This window comes from Monodon monoceros, unplaced genomic scaffold (assembly GCF_005190385.1).
Source record: "Monodon monoceros isolate NGI ecotype Baffin Bay Population unplaced genomic scaffold, NGI_Narwhal_1 Super_Scaffold_7, whole genome shotgun sequence".
Lineage (NCBI taxonomy): Eukaryota > Metazoa > Chordata > Mammalia > Artiodactyla > Monodontidae > Monodon > Monodon monoceros.
In genome coordinates this window covers 25,650,016-25,674,723 of record NW_021703784.1, presented here as the reverse complement: position 1 = coordinate 25,674,723, position 24,708 = coordinate 25,650,016, and the positions used below count along the sequence as shown (strand labels likewise).

General features: G+C 35.9%; 1 protein-coding gene across 3 annotated transcripts in view; it reads left to right on the top strand.

Annotated features, from left to right (window-relative positions):
- Positions 1–24,708, top strand: part of CWF19L2 (CWF19 like cell cycle control factor 2) — a 200,612-nt gene that overhangs the window by 101,228 nt on the left and 74,676 nt on the right. For all 3 annotated transcript variants that reach the window (XM_029207882.1, XM_029207880.1, XM_029207881.1), the window contains exons 11-12: positions 5,339–5,452; positions 7,227–7,364. In XM_029207882.1, coding sequence (XP_029063715.1) covers positions 5,339–5,452; positions 7,227–7,364 — 252 coding nt within the window. The remainder of the gene's footprint in view (positions 1–5,338; positions 5,453–7,226; positions 7,365–24,708) is intronic.

Here is a 24,708-nt window from a genome sequence, read left to right as displayed (position 1 = left end):
TGACCATAGGTATGTGGGTTTATTCTGGGCTTTCTATCTTCTTCCATTGATCTATATTTCTGTTTTTTATGGCAATACCATATTGTTTTGATGACTATAGCTTTGTAGTGTAGTCTGAAGTCAGGGAGCTTGATTCTGCCAGCTCTGTTTTTCCTTCTTAAGATTGCTTTGGCTATTCAGGGTCATTTTTGTCTCTATCCAAATTGAAGAGTTTTTTGTTTTAGTTCTAAAAAAAAGCCATTGGTAATTTGATAGGAATTGCATTGAATCTGTAGATGGCCTTGGGTAGTATTGTCATTTTGACAATATTGATTCTTACAATCCAGGAATATGGTATATCTTTCCATCTGTTTGTGTCATCTTTGATTTTCTTTTATCATTGTCTTATAGTTTTCAAAGTACTGGTCTTTTTTCTCATTAGGTAGGTTTATTTTTAGATATTTTATTCTTTTTGATATGATGGTAAAAGGCATTGATTCTTTACTTTGTTTTTCTGATCTTTCATTGTTAGTGTATAGAGGTACAAAAATTTCTGTGTATTCTTTTTTTATCCAGCAACTTTACTGAATTCATTGATGAGCTCCAGTAGTTTTCTGTTATTATCTGTTGGATTTTCTATCTATAGTATCATGTCATCTGCAAACAGTGACAGTTTTACTTCATCTTTTCCAATTTATATTCCCTTTATTTCTTTTGCTTCTTAGAATGCCATAGCTAGGATTTCCAAAGCTATGTTGAATAAAAGAGGTGAAAGTGGACATCCTTGTCTTGTTCCTGATCTTAGAGGAAATGCTTTCAGCTTTTCACTCTTCAGTATGATGTTGGCTGTAGGTTTGTCATAAATTGCTTTTATTATGTTGAGGTATGTTACCTCTGTAACCACTTTCTGGAGAATTGTTATCATAAATAGGTGTTGAATTTTGCCAAAACCTTTTCCTGCATCTATTGAGATGATCATACATTTTTTATTCTTTAATTTGCCAATGTGAGGTATCACACTGTTTGATTTGCAAATATTGAAAAATTCTTACAACACTGATCATGGTATATGATCCTTTTACTGCATTATTGGATTCGGTTTGCTAGTATTTTGTTTGAGGATTTTTGTGCCTTTGTTCATCAGCGATATTGGCCAGAAATTTTCTTATTTGTGGTATCTTAGTCCCGTTTTGGTATCAGGGTTATGGTGGCCTCATAGAATTAGTTTGGGACTATTTCTTGTGCAGTTTTTTGGAATAGTTTGAGAAGGATAGATGTTAACTCTTCTCTAAATATTTGATAGAATTCTCCTGTGAAGTGGTCCTGGACTTTTTTGGAAGATTTTTTCATCATAATTTAAATTTCAGTACTTGTGATTGGTCTGTTCGTATTTCCTGTTTCTTCCTGGTTCAGACTTGGGAGATTGTAACTTTCTAAGAATTTGTCTATTTCTTCTAGGTTGTCCATTTTATTGGCAGATAGTTGCTTGTATAATCAATTATGATCATTTGTAAAAGAGATCATTTGTAAAAGATCATTTGATCTCTTTTGATACTTTGTATTTCTGTGTTCTGTTGTAACTTCTCCTTTTTCATTTCTAATTTTATTGATTTGAGCCCTCTTCCTTTTTTTCTTGATGAGTCTGGCTAAAGGTTTATCAATTTTGTTTATCCTTTCAAAGAACCAGCTTTTAGTTTCATTGATATTTTCTATTGTTTTCTTCATTTGTATTTCATTTATTTCTGCTCTGATCTTTACAATTTCTTTTTTTCTACTAACTTTGTGTTTTGTTTGTTCTTCTTTCTCTAGTTGCTTTAGGTATAAGGTTAGGTTGTTTATTTGTGAGTTTTCTTGTTTCCTGAGGTAACATTGTATTGCTATAAACCTCCCTGTTAGAACTGGTTTTGCTGAATCCCATAGATTTTGGATTGTTGTGCTTTCATATTCATTTATCTCTAGGTATTTTTTGGTTTCCTCTTTGACTTCTTCAGTGATCCATTGATTGTTTAATAGCATATTGTTTAGCCTCCATGTGTTTGTGCTTTTTACAGTTTTTTTCTTGTAATTGATTTCTAATCTCATAGCATTGTAGTCAGAAAAGATGCTTGATATGATTTCAGGTTTCATAAATTTACCAAGGCTCACTTTGTGATCTAGCATATTGTCAATCCTGGAGAATGCTTCATGTGTTCTTGAGAAAAGAGTGTATTCTGCTGCCTTTGGATGGAATGCTTTTTAAATATCAATTAAGTGTATCTGGTCTAATGTGTCATGTAAGGCTTGTGTTTCTTTATTGATCTGCTGTCTGGATGATTTGTTCATTGATGTAAGTGGGGTGATAAAGTCTCCCACTGTTGTTGAGTTAATGTCAGTTTTTCCTTTTATGGTTGCAAGTATTTGCCTTATATATTGGGGTGCTCCTGTGTTAGGTGCATATATACTTACAGTTGTTATATCTTCCTGGAATGATCCCTTGATCATTATGTAGTGTTTTTTGTCTCCTTTAACAATCTTTATTTTAGTCTATTTTGTCTGATATGAGTATTGCTACTCCAACTTTATTTTGATTTCCATTTGCATGGAATACCTTTTTCCATCCTCTTAGTTTCAATCTGTATATGTCCCTAGATCTGAAGTGGGTCTCTTGTAGGCAGCATACACATGGGTCTTGTTTTTGTATCCATTCAGCCAGTCTGTGTTTTTTGGCTGGAGCATTTAATCCATTAACATTTAAGGTAATCATTGATATGTGTGTTCCCATTGCCATTTTCTTAATTGATTTGGATTTGTTTTTGTAGGTCTTTTTTTTTTTTTTAACCATTCCTCTTTTGTTTTCTTCTCTTGTCATTTACTGAGTAACTTTATTGTTGTTTTGGATTCCTTTTTCTTTTTCGTGAGTATATCTATTGTAGATTTTCATTTTGCAGTTACCTTGAGGATCTGATATAGCAGTCTGTATATAACAAGATTGTTTTATGTTGCTGGTCTTTTAATTTCAAATGCATTTCCAGTATCTGGCATTTGTGCTGTCCTCTTCTCACAATTGCTGGTTTTGATATCATATTTGTGTGCAGGTGATTTCCTACCTTTACTTTATGTTTGCCTTTACTGGTGAGCTTTTTCATTCATAATTTTCTTGTTTCTATTAGTGGCCTTTTCTGCTTAGAGAATTTTCTTTAGCATTTGTTCAAAGGTATTCTGGTGTTGCTGAATTCTCTTAGCTTTTGCTTGTCTGTAATGCTTTTGATTTTTTTGCTGAAGCTGAAAGAGAGCCTTGCTGGGTAGTGTATTTTTGTTTGTAGGTTCTTCTCTTTCATCACTTTAAATATATAGTGCCAGTCCCCTCTGGCCTGCAGAGTTTCTGCTGAGAAACCAGCTGATAACCTTTTGGGCATTCTTTGTATGTTAATTATTGCTTTTCCCTTGTTGCTTTTAACATTTTGTTCTTTGTATTTAATTTTTGTTAGTGTGATTATTGTGTGTCTTAGCATGCTCCTACTTGGCTTTATCTTGTCTGGGACTCTCTCCATCTCCTGGACTTGGGTTACTGTTTCCTTTCTCATGTTAGGGAAGTTTTCATGTATCATATCTTCAAATATTTTCTCAGGTCCTATCTCCCTGTCTTCTCCTTCTGGGACCCCTATAATAAGAATATTGCTGCATCTAATGTTACCCTAGAGGTCTCTCAGACTGTCATCATTTCGTTTAATTTTTTTTTTATTCTGTTCCCTGGCAGTGATTTCCACCATTCTGTCTTCCAGTTCATTTGTTTTTCTGCCTCATTTATTCTGCTGTTGATTCCTTCTAGTATATTTTTCATTTCAGTTATTATATTGTTCACCTCTGTTTGCTTTTTAGTTTTTCCAGGTCTTTAAAAAAAATTTCTTGTATTTTCTCACTCTGTGCCTTCATTGGTTTTCTGAGATCTTGGAGCATCTTCAGTATCATTTCTCTGAATTCTTTTTCTAGTAGATTGCCTGTCTCCCTTCACTTAGTTTTTCTTCTGGGGTTTTATCTTATTCCTTCATCTGTGACATATTCTTCTGTTGTCTCATCTTGTCTAACTTTCTGTGTTCGTGGTTCCCATTCTACAGGCTGTAGCACTGTAATTCTTCTTGCTTCTGCTGTCTGACCTCTGCTGGATGAGTTTGTCTTAGAGGCTTGTATACACCTCCTACTAGGAGTGACTTTTTCCTACCTGATGGTGGGTAGAGCTGGGTCTTGTCCATCTGCTATGCTGGGTCATGCTCAGGAAGACTTTAAGCAGCCTGTCTTCTGATGGGTGGGGCTGTGTTTCCGCCCAGCTGGTTGTTTGGCCTGAGGTGTCCCAGCACTGGATCATACAGGCATTTGGATGGGGTTATGTCTGCGGGGGTGGGGGGGATGACATGGCAGCCTCCATGGGGGCTCACACTAATGAGTACTGGCCAGAGCTGCCCCTGCCAGCGTCTCTGTCCCCTCAGTGTGCCACAGCCATCCCCTGCCTTCGCAGGAGACCCTTCAATACTAACAGGTAAGTCTGACCCAGTCTCTATGAGCTCGCTGTTTTGTTACCTGGTTCCCATTGCACATGAGACTCTGTCTGTGCCCTTTAAGAGTGGAGTTTCTGTTTTCCCCAGTACTGTGGAATTCCTCTGATCAAACCCCTCTGGCCTTCAAAGCCAGATTCTCTGGGGGCTCCTCCTCCTGTTGCCAGATCTGCAGGCTGGGAAGCCTGACATGCGGCTAAGGACTTTCACTCCTGTGGGAGAACTTTGGTGGTATAATTATTTTCCAGGTTGTGGGTTGCCCACCTGGCAGTTATGGGATTTGATTTTATCACAATTACACACCTCCTACCATCTCTTTGTGGCATCTTTTTTGTCTTTTTTGGTAGGTTTCAGCAGTGTTTTTGTCGATGGTTGTTCAGTTACTTGTGATTTTGGTGTTTCTGTAACAAGGGTTGAGCCTACGTCCTTCTACTCTGCCATCTTGCAGGCAAGCCAGGATATTTAAATTGAAGAAACATTCATTAAATATGACATCTGCTCCATACGTGATGGGCATTCTTATACAATGCCTGTTTGAATATTGGTGCTTTGTCATCTTTTAATATTGTCTAGAGGAAAACTATATTTGAAGTTTCCTTTTGTAATTGTTTTAAAAAAGTAAATAAGCTTTAGATATTTTTCTTCAACTTTTCCATGAAAAGATTATGGTCACTTTACATTATAGTGGATAATGAAAGTCCGTGAGGCTTAAGATAATCCGTAATATTATGTGAAAACTAGAATCATTTTTATGCTCTTTTGGCTATTAAACATAAGGTTTCAAGACTCTTCTCAATAATTACAATTGTTATCTCTAAATCTTTCCACAGAATGAAGATCAGGAAGAAGTGATCCTTGTCAGAACAGATCATTCTGGAAGAGTCTGGCCTGTGAACACACCACGAAAACATCTGGAATCTAAAGGAAGAAGGAAGAGGCTGATTGTATGTTTAACATATGTCTTTTATTTATTAATTCCTAATTCACTTTTTCCCTTTGTATCAGACTACAGTTGACCCTTTAACAACATGGGTTTGAACTGCAAAGGTCTACTTATACACAGAATGTTTTCAATAAATTACATACTATAGTACTGCACAGTCTGTGGTGGTTTGAATCTCTGAATATGGAACTATAGATATCGAGGGCTGACTGTAAAGTTATAGTCAGATTTTCAACTCCATGGGGGTCACTGCCCCTAACCTTCGCATTGTTCAAGGGTCAACTTTATTTCAAAATATTTTCTGAAATGTTGCTTAATGATGCAAACATTAGAAGGTAGTAAATCACGTTCTTACTTTTATTTTAGTTATGATACTCTGCCTTTTACAAAATGAATTCTAATTCAACAACAGTTTTCAAATAATTGTGAACATTGAATTTTTAAGGCAGTTTTAATTTTATTGTATATTTCTTTGACATTGTTTCTAGCTTCTTTTTACATACTTATCATAACTCTTAGGGAAAACCTTGGTGCTATAGACCTGTGTTAGATCCTTTGTAAACCTTAATTTTCTTTTCCATCTTCTAGCTGCAGCAGTTAATTTTTAGCACTACCTTGAGGGTCTTAAAATGGAAAAAACAACATATTCAGTTTTCCCAAGTTAGATTTTTTGTTTTAAATTTGAAAGATCTTAAAAGTGGTAATTGGGTCCACAGAAGATTTGTTCATTTAGAATTCTTCTATCAAATGTTTATTATCTGCCTGTTGAGTGCCTGTGCTGCTAGAGCTAGTAATTGATTTGTTCAGCAAATAGAAATGGGATGGATACCTCTCCTAAAGAAATGGGACGTATTAGGGGTTTGAAAGGGAGATGTGGGAGAAGAATAGTAAAGGTTTGAATTGTATGAAATGACAGAACTGGCTAGGGATTCATAGATGCATTGCCAGATGGCATTGAATACTCTTTTGAATTGCTTACTACTGAGTAGTCTAGGTATAGGAGTAAAGAGGATAGACACATTCATTCAGGATTGAGGTTTGTTTTCTGAGTATAGTGAAAGGATAAGAGGAACAGAAAGGGGTTTGGATCCAGAGAGTGATTGAAGTCTTGGAATGTGAGATTTAAGCTTGTGAAGACAGGAGTAGTAATGTGGGGAAAAAATATTGGGAACATGGTTCTAAAGAAGTTGAAGACCAGGTTTTATTTGGATAAGGGAATGTGAGAACAGTGTTGAAGAGATTTGGTTGGTAGACAGTACATATAGCACTTTTCTTTTCCACGTGTAGGTATGGAATCAACTGACAGGAAAACCCAGAATTGATTTAGATGAGAATCAGAATATCAGCTTTTTTTCTGATAGAGCTGTTTAAAGTAGGTTTGCTAATACTTCACTTTTGTTCTTGATATGCTTACTTGATCTCTGGGTAACTAATGACTTCCCTTCACAGTGGTGGGGAATTTTTACTACAAGGAGGGGAAGAGCATAGAGGAGAGAAGAAGGCATAAAACAATTCTGTCCTTTCCTTAAAACTCAGAAATCAGATACTGTCATGCTTCCATCCTTGGGGAAGAGGAAAAAGTAAAGGCACAGAAGAGGTAGAGAGTGTTATTCTAATGGAAGTTTTTCCACGTGGAGTCAGACAGAATAGGGATATACTGGAAAGAAAGATTATGATACAAAGTGGGATTTTTAGTATCAGATTTATAGATAATTCATTAAAATACTTCAGAGACTTATGTTTTCACTAAACTAATAATGTTCATTTTGTCATAGGTTTCAACCTATGAGGAAAAAGAAAGGGTCAGATACTTTCATGATGATGATATTCTAAGCCTAAATGACTTAGTCAAGAACGAAAAGATGGGAACAGCAGAAAATCAAAACAAACATTTTATGAAAATGACATCTAAGGTAAGATATATTCCTAGGATACCTTTGAATTTTGATAGGCTGGTTACTCAGTCTACAATGATCTACTTTTCAGACACAGCTAGTTCTTTATAATCATGATTTGTTTTATTAAATTAAATCCTTTGTAAGACATTGGAAATGGGCATTTTAGAATTGATTTGATTGGGGAGTATACTTTTGGTATTCAGGTTTTTTTTAAAAAAGAATTCTGGGTTAACTTTTTAATGTATTCCCTGAAAATGTTAACTATATATTTGATCTACCATTTAAGGGAATGTTTGGGGCCAGACTTTAATATCGACAGTGTGCTGCTAGTTAGGTGACCAGTCTGTTTTATCTTGATGTTACACTAGTTCTTCATAATTATGCCACAAGGTATATATATTTGGAGTAATATATATCATAAAGAAGGCATCTTGGAAAAATCTTAAGTCTGTTTATATGAAAATTTTGTATGTTTTTAAATGTATATCAATGTTTCATGGGTAGTAGGATGAATTTTTTTATTTCAAAATAGCATTCTTTGTTGCAGACCCTTCCATTGCAGTCCCTTCAAACATTACCATTAACACTTTTTATGAAAGAGACATATGTAAAGTTAGGGTTTGACCCCACTGGAAAGATTCAGCTCACTGCCTATATTTACAAATAAAGTTTTATTGGAATACAGCTATGCACCTTTGTTTACCTGTAGTCTAAGGCTGTTTTCGCTTTATAACAACTGAGCTGAATAGCTGAGACAGAGACTGTACATCCCACAGAACTGAAAATATTTACTGTCTGGCACTTGACAGAACAAATTACCCTTCCTTGCTTACGATGGGAATTTGAACCTAGGGATCTGAAGGACAGGAGGGAGCCTTTTTACTGTATACCTTATTAGACTTTTTCTTTTAACTATGTGAATATATTACCTGGTGAAAAAAATTAACTTAATGAAAACTAGAATACAGGTAACCAAGGTATCAAGTGTGTGTATGTGTATATCACAGAGAGTAAAACAAACTTGGGTTAAACAGAAATGATTAAAAAATTGTATGGGATCTTAACTTTAGCCCATTAGGATAATTTTACTTCTTTTTATTTTGGGGGAATACTAGAAATATTCTAGGGTCTGGAAATTCACTGCAGAAAGAAGAACATATTTTTATGAAAATTTCCTTCTCAGAAATGGGGCAGTGGGACCTAATGAAACTTAAAAGCTTTTGCACAGCAAGGGAAACCATAAACAAGACGAAAAGACAACCCTCAGAATGGGAGAAAATATTTGCAAATGAAGCAACTGACAAAGGATTAATCTCCAAAATTTACAAGCAGCTCACGCAGCTCAATATCAAAAAAACAAACAACCCAATGCAAAACTGGGCAGAATACCTAAATAGACATTTCTCCAAAGAATACATACAGATTGCCAACAAACACACAAAAGGATGCTCAACATCACTAATCATTAGAGAAATGCAAATCAAAACTACAATGAGGTATCACGTCACACCGGTCAGAATGGCCATCATCAAAAGATCTACAAACAATAAATGCAGGAGAAGGTGTGGAGAAAAGGAAACCCTCTTGCACTGTTGGTGGGAATCTAAATTGATACAGCCACTATGGAGAACAGTATGGAGGTTCCTTAAAAAACTAAAAATAGACCTACTGTATAACCCAGCAATCCCACTACTGGGCATATACCCTGAGAAAAGCATAATTCAAAAAGAGTCACGTACCACGATGTTCACTGCAGCTCTATTTACAATAGGCAGGACATGGAAGCAACCTAAGTGTCCATCAACAGATGAATGGGTAAAGAAGATGTGGCACATACATACAATGGAATGTTACTCAGCCATAAAAAGAAATGAAATTGAGTTATTTGTAGTGAGGTGGATGGATCTAGAGACTGTCTTACAGAGTGAAGTAAGTCAGAAAGAGAAAAACAAATACCGTATGCTAATACATATATATGGAATCTAAAAAAAAATATACTTCTGAAGAAAAACAGGGGCAGGATAGGAATAAAGACGCAGATGTAGAGAATGGACTTGAGGACACGTGGAGGAGGAAGTGTAAGCTGTGACAAAGTGAGAGAGTGGCATGGACATATATACACTACCAAACGTAAAATAGATAGCTAATGGGAAGCAGCCGCATAGAACAGGGAGATCAGCTCGGTGGTTTGTGACCACCTAGAGGGGTGGGATAGGGAGGGTGGGAGGGAGCCACAAGAGGGAGGGGATATGGGGATATATGTATACGTATAGCTGACTCACTTTGTTATACAGCAGAAACTAACACACCATGTAAAGCAATTACACTCCAATAAAGATATTGAAAAAAAAATGAAACGGGGAAGATCATTTTATTTGGAAGTCTGAATTAAATATAGTTGTAATAATTTTTTCACAATCCATTCATGTTTATCCATAAGATTTAAAAACTTCATTAAAAACTTATTTTTTAAATTAATATAAAAATAAATAATTTATCAATTAAAAAGTTGTTTATTGGGCACCTGATTTATGCTGGATACCATTTTAGGTGCTGGGTGTAGCAAAGTAGTAAAGTTCGCCCTCTTGAGGAGCTTATATTTCTAGTGGATGAGACAGAAAGTGAACAAATACATGATATAAAAATTACATAACACTAATATATCACAAAATAGAAAATATTTTTGTAGGGAATAAAACAAAATAGAAGAAGATAAGATGTTATTTTCAATAGAATGCTGAAGGAGGGCCTCTCTCTGGAGATGATGTTTCAGCAAACTTCTGAACAAAGTGAGGGAGTGGTCTGTGAATATCTGGGAGAAGACTATTCATGCAGAAGAAACAACAAATGCAGAGGATCTGAAGAAGAGACAAACCTGACAAGCATTAAAAGACAGCAAGATCACACGTGACTGTGAATAGAGGGAGAAATGGAAAGACATGTAGAAGATGAAATGGTCAGATCATGTTGGATCTTTCACGCCATGGTGTAGAGCTTTTATTTTTGTTTTAAATGATGAGAAACCATTTGAAAGTTTTTAGTAGGACAGTGTCATGACCTCATTTGTGTTTGGTAGTTGTCTCATAGCTCTTGTATATTCTCTTCTGTTTGTTGTTTCTTTATTTGTTTGTTTTTTGGTCTTTGTTCTCTTTGCTTTTCAGTTGTGGAAGTTTCTGTTGTCATATCCTCAAGCTCAGAGATTTTTTCCTCAGCCTTGTCCAGTCACTAATGAATCTATCAAAGGCATTTGTCATTTCTGTTATAGTGATTTTGATCTCTAGCATTTCGTTTTGGTTATTTCTTAGAATTTTCATCTCTCTGCTTACATTATCCATCTGTTCTTTGTGACCCTATGCCCCTGGACTGTGAATTTCACCAGTACTTCTCAGTTTTTTTTCCACTTAGTTGGGATAGAATGGCTAGAAGGGGATGGAGTTGGATGTTTCCCTTCCTTCAGGTAGGTTAGGCTCTGACAAAACCCCAGCAGGTAAAACTCTGGCACAATAGTTTCTACTAAGGGGCAGGCCTTGTTAAGTAAAACAGAATGCCCTGGTATATTTCAAAATGTTTCCTTTCACCTTCGCCCTGTTGAAAGTCATAGGGGATTTTTTTCCTGATCTTTAGTCTGAGTACCTGGTAGAGCTCCAAGAGGTAAAATTCACAAAAGTTTGAGGGCCCCCCCCCCATGACTGGATTCCCCTAGGATTTTTAACTCTTAAATTTGTCCACACTGAGCCTCCTGCAACTTATCAATTACAGTTTAGGTTTTCCTACCCTGGCACTGGTTCTCACAGAACCACTGGTTTCTGCACATATAAATTATGATTCTTGGGCTCCCTGGTGGCGCAGTTGTTGAGAGTCCGCCTGCCGATGCAGGGGACACGGGTTCGTGCCCCGGTCCGGGAAGATCCCACATGCCACGGAGCGGCTAGGCCCGTGAGCCATGGTCGCTGAGCCTGCGCGTCCGGAGCCTGTGCTCCGCAGCGGGAGAGGCCACAGCAGTGAGAGGCCCACATACCGCAAAAAAAAAAAAAAAAAAAATTATGATTCTTTGTATCCACCCGACTGTCTCTCCAGTTTTGGGGGCAGTCACTTTCATGATGGATCTAAAAAGAGCTGTCGATTTTTCAGTTTGTTCAGCTTTGTACTTGTTGGTGTGATAGGGTGGTGACTTCTCAGCCCCTGAAATGCCAGTCTGGAAACTGCTGGTTTATGTTTTAAAAGACTTTTCTGGTGGCTCTTTTGAGAAGGTAATGTAGATAGGCAAGAGTGGAAGCAGGGAGAATATTTAGGAGGGTATTTAATTAATTCAGATAGTGCCTTGGGTTAGGGGGGTAAACTGGTGAGAAATATTAAGATTTGGGGCAATGCTGGTGCCATTTATTGAAGTAGAAAAACTTTGCAGTGGGACAATTTTTCAGGAGGTGGGAGATGAAGAATACTGTTTATGGACATGTGAAGTATGCCCATTAGCCATTCACGTGGTAGTGTGGAGTGACTGCCCATGTATCTCTGGGTATATGTTGGTTCTCCCATATAGACTTAGATGCTGTTAACATTTAAATGTACTTAAAGCCATGGGAGTTAAGAAGTGATTAATGAGGAGAGTCTGAAGACTGAGCTGAGCACTGTCTGAAAGAAGACAAAATAGATTCAACAAATGAGATTGAGAAAGTACAGCCAGCGAGGAAAAGCCAGAAGGAAAACTTAGGGTGTAGTGTTTCAGAAACCGGAGAAGACAAGAAGGAGGTTGTGAATAACTGTGTCAACTGTTTCTGAGAGATAGAGTAAGATCTTCAAAGATGGAAAAGTGACCATTGATTTGGCATTGGGGAGGTTTCTGGTGACTTTTTTTTTTTTGGCCGTGCCATGCAGCTTGTGGGATCTGTTCCCCAACCAGGGATTGAACCTGGTCCCCAGCAGTGAAAGCCCCAAGTCCTAACCACTGGACCGCCAAGGGAATTCCCCTGGTGACTTTCATAAGTGTGGTTTCCTTGGTCTTCTAAGGAGAAAAGCCTGATTATAATGTGTTCAAGAGTGAATGTGAGAATAGTTAGTGGAGAGATATCTTTAGAAAGGAGCTGGTTACTGTCCATCAGTAGGAGAGGCACAGATACAGGTAGGTCTGTAAATGTGGTAGTAGAAAAATGACCTAGTTTTCCTCTTATTGCCTCTGTTAGTTTAGTGAAAGGACTCAGGTATCAGCTGAGATTGATGATGAAGAAGGGGTATTAGAGGTTTGAGAAGAAAGTGTGAAATGGTTTTTGAGAAAACCAGTGAATGAAATAAAGTAGGAATCTCAGGCAGTGCCGAAGGTCCATCTAAGGTTTATGGTTATAAATTTAAAATAAAACATGTCAGGGCGTTTGTGTATTTTCCTTATAACATGTTTCAAGAGGCTTAGTTTTATTGAATTATGAGACAATAATCATGACTTGTTCTGTGTTTTGCATATTTCACCACTATTGGTTATTGCTTTAAGAATACAAATTTATAATATTTTTTCTTTTGTTTCATTTGTATATTAGAGGTCTTTTAGTATTTGTATTGTAAATGATTGTTTTTACTTATTAATTGATTTGGCAGTAATTGTGATTGAAGATATTTGATCGGTTTCTGGGAACATTTTGAGTCTTTAACTTTTTAAAATTTAAGTTTACTAAGCTAGAACATTATAAAAGATACAGTGGGATGTCACCAAAATGGCTGAGTAAGAGACCCCACCCTCTGTCACCCCGAAAGATCAGTGGTTAGGTAGCTATCCGTGAGTGAAAACAGATCTGGGAGAGCTCCTGAAAGATCAATGGTTAGGTAGCTATCCGTGAGTGAAAACAGATCTGGGAGAGCTCTAGAGTCTACTTAAGAAACTTCAGCAACGTAGTGGAACAAAAAACTTAAGAATGACTGCACAAAAAGGGAAGGAAGACCGCTTCTCTTTGCGGATCATCCTGTCGCCCAAGCTGGTATTGCTCAATGCCAAGAGAGATTTCCCCAGGTGAAAAGAGTTCCCCTTGCAGGGAAAAGAAGAGTGGGTGAGTGACCAGCTTTCCCCAGTGTTTTGTGGCACCACATGAAGGTACCACTCAGTTTCACCCTGCCTAGAGATCAGAAAAGCTGAGGTATATAGAGAAGCTAGGAACAAGGAAGAAAATCAGAGCATACTAGGCAGGAGTGATCATGTTTCCCAGTGATTTACTCTGTAGACAGTCAAAACATTTGCCACTGAAGAAACTAATGGCCAACACAGCTGCTGTGAAACACTTGCAGATTTCACCAGCTTTCACCACATAGGTATTTTCATTTGCTGATGCCAGCTGACCGAGTCCCTTCCTGTTCCCTACCCACCTCCTGGAGCCTGAGAACTGCCCTTGCAGCCAGCCTAGGCCTCTGCAGCTGCAGGAGTACAACATGCCAGCCTAGACCGCTATGGCTGACCCCCACCACCATGTGTGTGCTCAGGGCTAGCCCTTCCAGATGTGTACTTGCACACTGCCAACCTGACACCTTTCCCCAGCCTCCACTGCCATGTGCATGCCCTGGGGGAGACTGTGTAGCTACAGAAGAGCATGCCAACACCTAGGGTCCCTGCAGGTACTTCTGGGCCTGGATCAGTCTCTCTTTTCTGTCACTGGCCTATATCACTGTGCTCACCTGCAGCTAGCCCCACTAGCTGTGCACAGGCACACCTCCACTTCCATGTGCCTGTGGCAAGACCCAATAGCCATGATAGTGAATGCTGATGGTTGGGACTCCCACAGCTGTCAGTGCACCCATAGTATACTCTGGCCTTTGCTGCCTACCCTGGCCCCCACCACAATATGTGTGATTGCAACCAGCCTCTGCCATTCACTATACAAGCACCTGCAGCTGGCTCCTGCATCTGAGTGTCTTTACACCTCTGGCTCCAGCCACTACTGCTACTTGCCCTGGTCCCTAGCTGCTGAAGGACCCCAACAGCCCTTACAGCATTTGTGGAACCCCTGCAGTACCTACCAAGGACCACACAGTTTTTGATGCTGCAGACCCCAGTGACTTGAGCTGACAAGGCACTGTACTCCCCTGAACCCAGTGCCACCACATGCCCTTGCCCCACCCACAGGTGAACATTTTCCCTTAGTAAAGTCATTCCATAAAGTCTGGAAGAGGTACCTGCTTCTTCAGTTGCTCAGATATCTGTGCAGGGCTACAGTGATCATGAAGAATCAGTGAAAGAGACTCCACCAAAGGAATATAGTAAATCTCCAGTAAGTGGCTTCGCCAAAAAGGATATACAGGAAATATCTGGCAAAGAATTCAAAATAATTTCTCTAAAGATGCTCAGAGAGCTGTAAGAGAACTGGATAAGCAATTTAACAATATCAGGAAAACAATATAAGAACAAAATAGGAAGTTCAACTAAGAAATAGAAAACAAAAAAGAACCCAGCAAATTTTGGAGCTGAAGAATACAGTGACTAAACCAAATAATTCAGTAGAGATCTTCAACAACCGACTAGACCAAGCAGGAGAGCTTGAAGACAGATCATTTGAAATTATCCAGTCAGAGAAGCAAAAAGGAAAAGAATGAAAAGGAATGAAGAAAGCCGGTGGGTCTTACGGTACACCACTAACAAAAACAATCTATGCATCATTGGAGTCCCAAAGGAGAAGAGAGAGAAAGAGGTAGAAAGCTTAATTAAAGAAATAATGGCTGAGAACTTCCCTAACTTAGGGAGAGAGTTAAACATCCAAGTTCATGAAGCTAATAGGTTACCCCAAAGTTTCAACCTGAAACAGTCTTCTCCAAGATAACAATATAATAAAACTCTAAAGTCAAAGAAAAAGAATTCTTCTGTGTTGCTGTTGGGTGAAATGTTCTGTACATATCTGTAAGGTCCATCTGGCCTAAAGTTTAGTTCTAGCCCAGTGTTTCTTTATTGCCTTTCTATCTAGATGATTGATGAAAGCAGGATATTGAAGTCTTCTAGTATTACTGTGTTATTATCTATCACTCTCTCCAGATCTGTATTTGGTTAATATATTGGGTTGGCCAAAAAGTTTGTTCGGGTTTTTCTGTAAGCTTGTACAGAAAACCCAAACAAACTTTTTGGCCAACCCAATATTTAGGTGCTAGGAAGTTGGGTGCATATATGTTAACAATTAGCATTTCCTCTTGATGAGTTGAGTCCTTTATTATTATATAAGGACATTTCTTCTCAAGTTCACATGGAACATTCTCCAGGATAGATTATATGTTAGGTCACAAAATAAGCCTTAATTAAATAACACACTCCTGAACAAACAATAGGCCAAAGATGAAATCAAAAGGGAAATAAAAAATATATTAAAAAATGAAAATCGAAATACAACATACCAAAACTTATGGAATGCAACAAAGCAGGAATGCAACAAAGCAGTGCTAAGACGCTAAGTTTATAATGATAAACACCTACATTTAGAAGAAAAGAAGGTAACAAATAAACAACCTAACTTTATATCTTAAGGAGCTAAAAAAAAAAAGAAGAATAAGCTAAGCCTAAAGTTAACAGAAGGAAGAAGATAAAGATCAGAACAGAAATAAATGAACTAGGAAATATAAGCACAACAGAAAAGATCAACAAAACTAAGAGTTGGGTTTTTGAAAAGATAAAATTGACAAACCTTTAGCTAGACTTACAAAGAAAAAAAGAGAGGACTGAAATAAAATAAATGAAAGAGGAGATATTACAACTGATACCACAGAAATGCAAAGATCATAAGAGACTACTATGAACAATTATATGCTAACAAATTGGACAACTTAGGTGTTATGGATGAATTCCTAGAAAGATACAACCTACCATGTCTGAATCATGAAGAAAAAGAAAATCTGAACAGATCAGTAATAAGTAAGGAAATTTGTTTTCAATAATCAGAAACTTCCCACCAAAGAAAAGCCAAGGACCAAAAAGGAAAGGGAGGTAAGACTGTCTCTATTTGCAAGTGACATGATATTATATATAGAAAACTGATTTTTTTTTATTCCATCAAAAAACTGTTAGAACTAATCAACGAATTCAGTAAAGTTTCAGGATACAAAATCAATATACAAAAATTAGTTGCATTTCTGTACACTAATAACAAGCTATCAGAAAAAAAGTTAAAAATTCAACATCCTTTCATGATAAAAACTTTCAAGAAATTGAATATAGATGGAACATACCTCAATACAATAAAGATCATATATGTGAAATCCACAGCTAACATAATACTTAACAGTGAAAAGTTGGAAGCATTCACTCTAAGATTAGAACTGAGACAAGGGTATCCGCTTTCACCACTCCTATTCAGGATAGTAGTGGATGTGCTAGCCAGAACAGTTAGGCAAGAAAAAGAAATAAAAGGAATCCACATTGAGAAGGAAGAAGTAAAATTTTTTTGCTGATATGATTTTCTATATAGAAAATCTTAAAGAATCTACCAAAAACTGTTAGAACTAATAAATGATTCAGTAAAATCTCAGGATACAAAATCAACACACCAAAGTCAATTACATTTGTATACACTAGGAATGACCTATCTGAAAAAGAAATAAAACAATCCCATTACAGTAGCATGAAGAACAATAAAATACTTAGGAATAAATTTAATCAAGGAGGTGAAAAATCTGTATACTGAAAGCTATAATACATTGGGGAAAGAAATTGAAGACAGAAATAAATGAAAAGATATCCTGTGTACATGGACAGAAGAGTTAATACTATAAAAATTTCCATACTAACCAAAACCATCTATACATTCAGTTCAGTCTCTATCAAAATTCTATTGTCATTTTTTACAGAAAAAGTAAAAATTCTAAAGTTTGTATGGAACTGCAAAAGATTCCAAATAGCCAAAGAAATCTTGAGAGAGAAGAAAGCTTAGAGGCATTACACTTCCTGATTTCAAACTATATTACAAAGCTGTAGTAATCAAAACAGTATGGTACTGGCATAAAAACAGACACATAGACCATTGGAACAGAATTGAGCACCTAGAAATAAACCTCTGCATGTATGTATGGTCAACTAGTATTTGACAATGGAGCCAAGAATACTTAATGGGGAAAGGATAATCTTTTCAATAAAGGGTGTTTGGAAAACTGGATATTCACATGCAAAATAATGAAATTGAACATCTTTCTTAACACTTCTCACAAAAATTAACTTAAAATAGATTAAAGACTTAAATGTAAGACCTAAAACTAAAATTCTTAGGAGAAAACGTAGGGCGGAAAATGCCATGACATTGGTCTGGGCAATGATTTTTTTTTGGATATGACACCAAAACCACAAGGAACAAAACCAAAAATTGACAAGTGGGACTACATCAAACTAAAAAGTGTATGAAAAGGCAACCTACAGAATGGGATAAAATATTTGCAAACCATTTCTCTGATAAGGGGTTAATGTCCAAAATAATAGCAAAAAAAACCCTCAATATAACTCATATATAACTAAATAGCAAAAAAAAAAACTGATTTCAAATGGACAGAAGACTTTAATAGGCAAAGTTTTCTAAAGAGGACATGCAGATGTCCTACAAATACATGTAAAGATGCTCAATGTCACTAATCTTCAGTGAAATGCAAATCAAAAACCACAATGAGATATCTTACACTTGTTTGAATCATGTTATCAAAAAGTGAAGAAACAACAAATGCTGATGAGGATGTGGAGAAAAGAAGGAACCCTGGTGCATTGTTAGTGTGAATGTAAATTGGTACAGCCATTGTGGAAAATAGTATGGATGGTCCTCAAAAAATTAAAAATAGAACTACCATATGATTCAGCAATTCCACTTCTGAGTATATAGCCAAAGAAGATGAAGTCACTATCTTAAAGACACTTGCACCCCGATGTTCATTGCAGCATTATTCACCAAAACTGTGACTTGGAAACATGCTAAGTGTCCATTGATGGATGAATGGATAAAGAAAATGTGAGATACACACACACACACACACACACACACACAAGAATATTAGACATTTAAAAAAGAAAAAAAGAAGAGAAGATCCTGCCATTTGCACCAGTGTGGGTGAACCTTGAAGGCATTATGCTAACTGAAATAAGTCAGACAGAGAAAGACAATTTGTATGATCTCACATGCGTGTGGAATCTAAAAACATCAAACTCCCAGAAATAAAAAGTAGAATGGTGGTTGCCAAGTGATGAGGGGTGGAGGAAAATGTTGGTCAAAGGTAAAATCTTTCAGTTATAAGATGAATAAGGTCTGGGAATCTAATGTACAGCATGGTATCTTTGGTTAACAATACTGTATTGTATTCTTTTTTTTAATAAATTTATTTATTTTATTTATTTATTATTTTTGGCTGCATTGGGTCTTCGTTGCTGTGCGTGGGCCTTCTCCAGTTGCAGCGAGCTGGGGCCACTCTTCCTTGCAGTGCGGGGGCTTCTCTTGTTGTGCAGCACGGGCTCCAGGCACACAGGCTTCAGTAGTTGTGGCTTGTGGGCTTTGGTAGTTGTGGCTCATGGGCTCCAGAGCGCAGGCCCAGCAGTTGTGGCTCACAGGCCCAGTTGCTCCGCGGCATGTGGGATCCTTCCAGACCAGGGCTCGAACCCATGTCCCCTGCATTGGCAGGAGGATTCCCAACCACTGCGCCACCAGGGAAACCCTGTATTGTATTCTTGAAAGTTGCTATGAGAGTAGAGCTTTAATGTTCTCACTTTAACAACAACAATAACAAAACAGGAATTATGTTAAGGTGACGGATGTGTTAACTCACTTTATTGTGGTAAATACATTTTGCAATTTGTAAGTATCAAATCACCACATTGTACACCTTAAATTTACACAGTGTTAGATGTCAATTATCATCTCAATAAAGCTAGAGAACACTTATTAGTGATATTTGACCCTTAAAAGTTCTGTTCCAAGTTTATATTATTTACAACAGAAAATTTTGACATATAAAATAATATCCCAGTTTTATAAAATGACATGTTTTGGATTAAATAGTCACATGAAATCATTATTAAATGGATTCATAAGAAGTATTCCTAGCATAGACAGTAGGCACTCAATAAATGTTCTTTTTCCCTACCTTCTGTACATTTTTCACACTATTTATAAATAAATGCTTACTGTTTTAAAAATATGATTTAGATATTACCTAATAATTTTTAGCAGAAATCAACCAGATCTCATAGCAGTAAGTAAATCTACAAACTGGGCACACTTTTGAGTGTGCAACTGATACACACACATAAAATCCAGATTTTGAAAAAGAACATTGACCTAATTTATGTACTGTTGAATTTGCAGTAGTTAAAATTTTTACAAGGGTGTAGTTTTTATTCAAACAAATTGTTTTCTTTTTATTATTTAATGAAGCTGTTAATTTGGTTGTAGCAGCTAAGGAAGTACAATAAGTACCATCCCATTTGTTTTATCAATTGTTTTAAGTTTTTCATGTCTTTTTTTTTTTTTTTTGGCTGAAGATTGATTTGTATATGATAGCAGAAGGAAGAAAGTTGACTTGAATCATATTAGGTAATTTCTCACAGAAAAAGATAAGCTTTTTTTAAAATATGTAGAGTAATGCCAGACCCTACCTATATGCAGTAGAGCTAATGGACTCACAAGTTACTATAGAAATGCTGATTTGACATTGTGAGCTTTTGTTCTTCATGGCTAATAATTAACCATAGCATAGTAGCAATTTGTTTTGTAAATCATCTCAACAAAAATTTGAAGTAATACTAAAAGCTTATAAAAGCAAAGTACTGGGAGTATTGACCATTTCTCTTAATATTGTGCTTAATCCCTTCATTCTTAAAAGTTTGTGAATTAACATACCTGTTATTGCATTTTTAGAGATAGTAGTATCATTGGTGTAGAGTTCAAAAGTGTTAAATGTTTTCATGAAGAGATCACAAAAGCTCATTACCCTGTGTTTCTTTCATTAGTTGAAAGGCATTAGTCTAGGATAGAGGTTGGCAAACTTTTTCTGTAAAGGGCGAGATAGTAAATATTTTCAGTTTTCTCTTGCAACTACCAGCTCTGCTATTGTGCCAAAAGAGCAGTTGTAGGCAATATGTAAATGAATGGGTATGGCTATATTCCAACAGCACTTTATTTACAAAAATAGGTGGCTGTCCTGATTTGGCCTGTGGCTCATGGTTTGTCAATCTGTGGTCTAGGATATCTAAATGATATATATTTTCATGGCAGTTGTCTTTGAATTTGGGTGCTTTCCTTAATTAGGAAAGTGGATCTTATAAGGCCCTGGTAGAGGTAAACAGTCAGGAATAGTTGATATAGATCAAGATCCTGTTTATTTGTTTATTCAGTCAACACATATTAAATAACCACACTCAATGTGTGAGGTGTTCTTGGGGTACATTGGCACATAAAGAAGACATGATCCTTGCCTTTAAGGAGTTTGTAGGCTAGTGAGGAGAATGCATTCAATAAATAATTGTGAAAAATAAATTTAGTAATTACGGATGTGCAAATTACTGTGAAAGACAAGCGGAAAGTCTTTTGAGATCAGCACCAGGTGTCCTAACCTAAACTAGGAAGTCAGAAATTATTTTAGGTTGGACAGCAACTCTGATACTGTCAGTACTCAGTTCTACCCTGCTGTATTATTTTTATTGTTGTATTATTTATTATGTCCATCCTTTTTTGTAATTCTGAAATTCAGGTATGCTCATTTTCTTTCCAGTTGTATTTTACCATTAAATCTTTAATAGCATCTCTTTCTTATAACTAGGTGAAGAAAGGTATGCCAAGTATAACCTTGATTATATTTTTGTATTTGGATAGGGGAATTATGGCTGTTGGTTTTAATCCTTTCTGTATTTAAAATTTTTTTCTGAATATTTACTACATAATTATTGATAAAAGGAAACAATAAAATATATCCTGACAAAGAAAAGTTTGTACATCTATTATCATACTGTATATATGTATGTGTGTGTGTGTGTGTATATATATATATATATATACACACACACACACATACATATATATATCTTAGAGTATAGATGATGGTGTATTATGATTTCTTAGAAACTAGTAAGTATACAGTTAACTTCTTTCTGGAAATTTCTTCTTTTGAAATCATAGAACTAAAGAATATTCAACTATAGGAAGGGATTTTACTAATCTTGCTTAACCGTCCACATTTTACTGATGAGGAAACTAAGACTCTAAGAGAACTAAATGGCTTATACAACGCTAAGCATCTTTTCTGAGTTTCCATATTAATCAAATCATGGTACAAAAACCAACTAGTAACCTCAACTTTTAACTCCTAGTCCAGCTTTTTTCATTAAACAGCACTGCCCTTCAAATGACTCAAGTTAATGGATAGTTCTTGATTATTGCCTAAATTTAATTGTCTTCATACAATTTGCATGTATCACTTATTGGTATTTGGGGGTAAGTGGTGTGTTCTTTACTTTTTCTTAAAATGCATTCTGTTAACTCCAGCATTCTTTAAATATAAACTCTTACATTTAAACTCCAAGACGTCAGTGTTTCCTTGGCAATGTAAAGTTAGGCACATCTTCATGAGATCTGTGTACATCTTTCCTCAATTTTATTGGAACCATGGGCAGTAATTTTTTCCTTTTTGTACTGATAGTGCATCAAAAATGGACTGGAGGGGAGAAAATGGAAGGTACTAGAGAAGAATAGGAAGAGTGAGAAAGACTCAGAGTAATTAGGGTCTTACCTTAAATTGTAAGAAAACAAGATGATTTTATTGTCTAATAAAATACGCCTGTGTTTCTATTGATAGTTTTATCTTTTCTGAATTTATGACATTTAAGACTTGCTATGTTTCCTGTTGGAAGTAATTTTTAAAATACAAAACACATAGTTCCTTAATACACACTAGAACCTAAATCCATTTTATTTTCAGTAAACTGTAATATTAATAATGTTGAGAGATTAAATGTCATATATTTTTTAAAGGCATAACTAGAAGTAGGTAAGGAATATTGAAATTGTAACTCATTGCAGCTTTCTTTGGTTGTTTCAGTTCTCATGGTAGCCATTTCCATTTCATAGACTCTTCATTGATATGAGGTGAAATTGGCGTTGGATTGAAAGGCTAATCCAAGAGTGTGAAATCATGTATATTTTTCTGTGACTTTCTCTAAAGAAGATTTGAAATTTGGGTGTCATAAAATGATAGAAATGATATTTTGCTTTTACATGGAACTGAATAAAATGAATTTTGGTTTAGTTTGGTCATTTTCTAAAAGATGTAGGCTTGAATCCAGTCTAAGATGCTTAACATAACAGTTTTTGTTTATCTAAACATCACTTCTGGGTGGAAACACCAGGAAAGTAATTTATTTGACATTCTTTAGTTCAGATCCCATTTATTTTTTATATGGTAAAATATACATGACATTAAATTTAATAGTGTAACCATTTTTAAATGTATGATTCAGTGATATTAAGTACATTCACAGTATTGTGCAACCATCACCACTATTCATTTTCGGAACTTTTTCATCATTCCAAGCAGAAGCACTGTAACTATAAAACAGTAACTCCCCTTTCCACTTCTGTATCTTGTATTCTATTTTTATCTATTCTATTCTATCTATCTATTCTATTTATTCTATTCTATTTTTATCTCCACGAATTTGCCTTTTCTAGGTACCTCATATAAGTGGAATCGTACAAGGTTTGTCTTTTTGTGTCTGAAATATTTCACTTAGCATAATGTTTTCAGGGTTTGTCCATGTTGTAGCATGCATCAGAATTTCATTCCTTGTTAAAGCCAAATAGCATTCCATTGTATGTATATATCACTTTAAAAAATTCCTTCATCTGTTGATGGAAATTTGGATTGTTTTCACCTTTTGACTATTAAGAATTAATTTTTGTGTGTGCTGTGAGAAAGTAGTCCAGTTTGATTCTTTTGCATTTAGCTGTCCAGCTTTTCTAATGCCAATTATTGAAGAGTATGTCTTTTCCCCATTTATATTCTTACCTACCTTGTCATAGGTTAATTCCCCATATGAGTGTGGGTTCATTTCTGGGTTCTTTGTTCTGTTCCTTTGATCTATGTTTATGTTTTTGTGCCAGTCCTACACTGTTTTGGTGACTGTAGCTTTGTAGTATAGTTTGAAACCAAGGAGCATGATACCTTCAACTTTGTTCTTCTTTGTCAAGATTGTTTTGCCATATAGGATCTTTAGTGTTTCCCTACAGATTTTAGAATTCTTTGTTCTAGTTTTATGAAAAATGCCATTGGTATCTTTCTAGGGATTGTACTAAATCTGCAAATTGCCTTGGGTAGTACAGTCATTTTAACAATACTACTTCTTCCAGTCCATGAGCATGGTATATATCTCTCCATCTGTTTGTGTTGTCTTCAGTTTCGTTTGTCATTGTTTTACAGTTTTCTGAGTACAGGTTTTTACCTCCTTAGTTAGATTTATTCCTAGGTATTATATTAATTTTGATGTGAATGTAAATGGGATTGTTTTCTTAATTTCACTTTCTGATAGTTTGTATTTAGTGTATATCAATGCCACTGATTTTTGTATATTAATTTTGTATCCTGCAACTTTACTGAATTCATTGATGAGCTCTCATAGTTTTCTGGTAGCATCTTTAAGATTTCCTATGTATAGTATCATGTCATCTGCAAACAGTGACAGTTTTACTTCTTTTCCAATTAGAATTCCTTTTATTTATTTTTCTTGTCTGATTGCTGTGGCTAGGACTTCCAATACTATATTGAAAAAAGTGGCAACAGTGGGCATCCTTGTCTTGTTTCTGATTTTAGAGGAAATGCTTTCAGCTTTCACCGTTGAGTATGATGTTAGCTGTGGGCTTGTCATATATGACCTTTATTACGTTGAGATATGTTCCCTCTATACCCACTTTCTAGAGAGTTTTTATCATAAATCAGTGTTGAATATTGTCAAAAGCTTTCTCTGCATCTATTGAGATGATCATATGGTTTTTATTCTTCAGTTTGTTAATGTGGTGTATCACATTGATTGATTTGCAGATATTGAAAAATCCTTGCATCCCTGGGTTAAATCTCACTTGATCATGGTGTATGATCCTTTTGATATACTGTTGGATTTGGTTTTCTAATGTTTTGTTGAGGACTTTTGCATCTATTATCATCAGTGATATTGTTCTGTAACTTACTTTTTTTGTGATATCTTTGTCTAGTTTTGGTATCAGGATGATTCTGGCCTTTTAGGATGAGTTTGGAAATGTTCCTTCCTCTGTGATTTTTGGGAATAGTTTTGAGAAAAACAGATACTAAATCTTCTGTAAATGTTTTGGTAGAATTCACCTGTGAATCCATATAGTGTAGCTTTTGTTTGTTGGGAGCTTTTGTTTTTTATTTT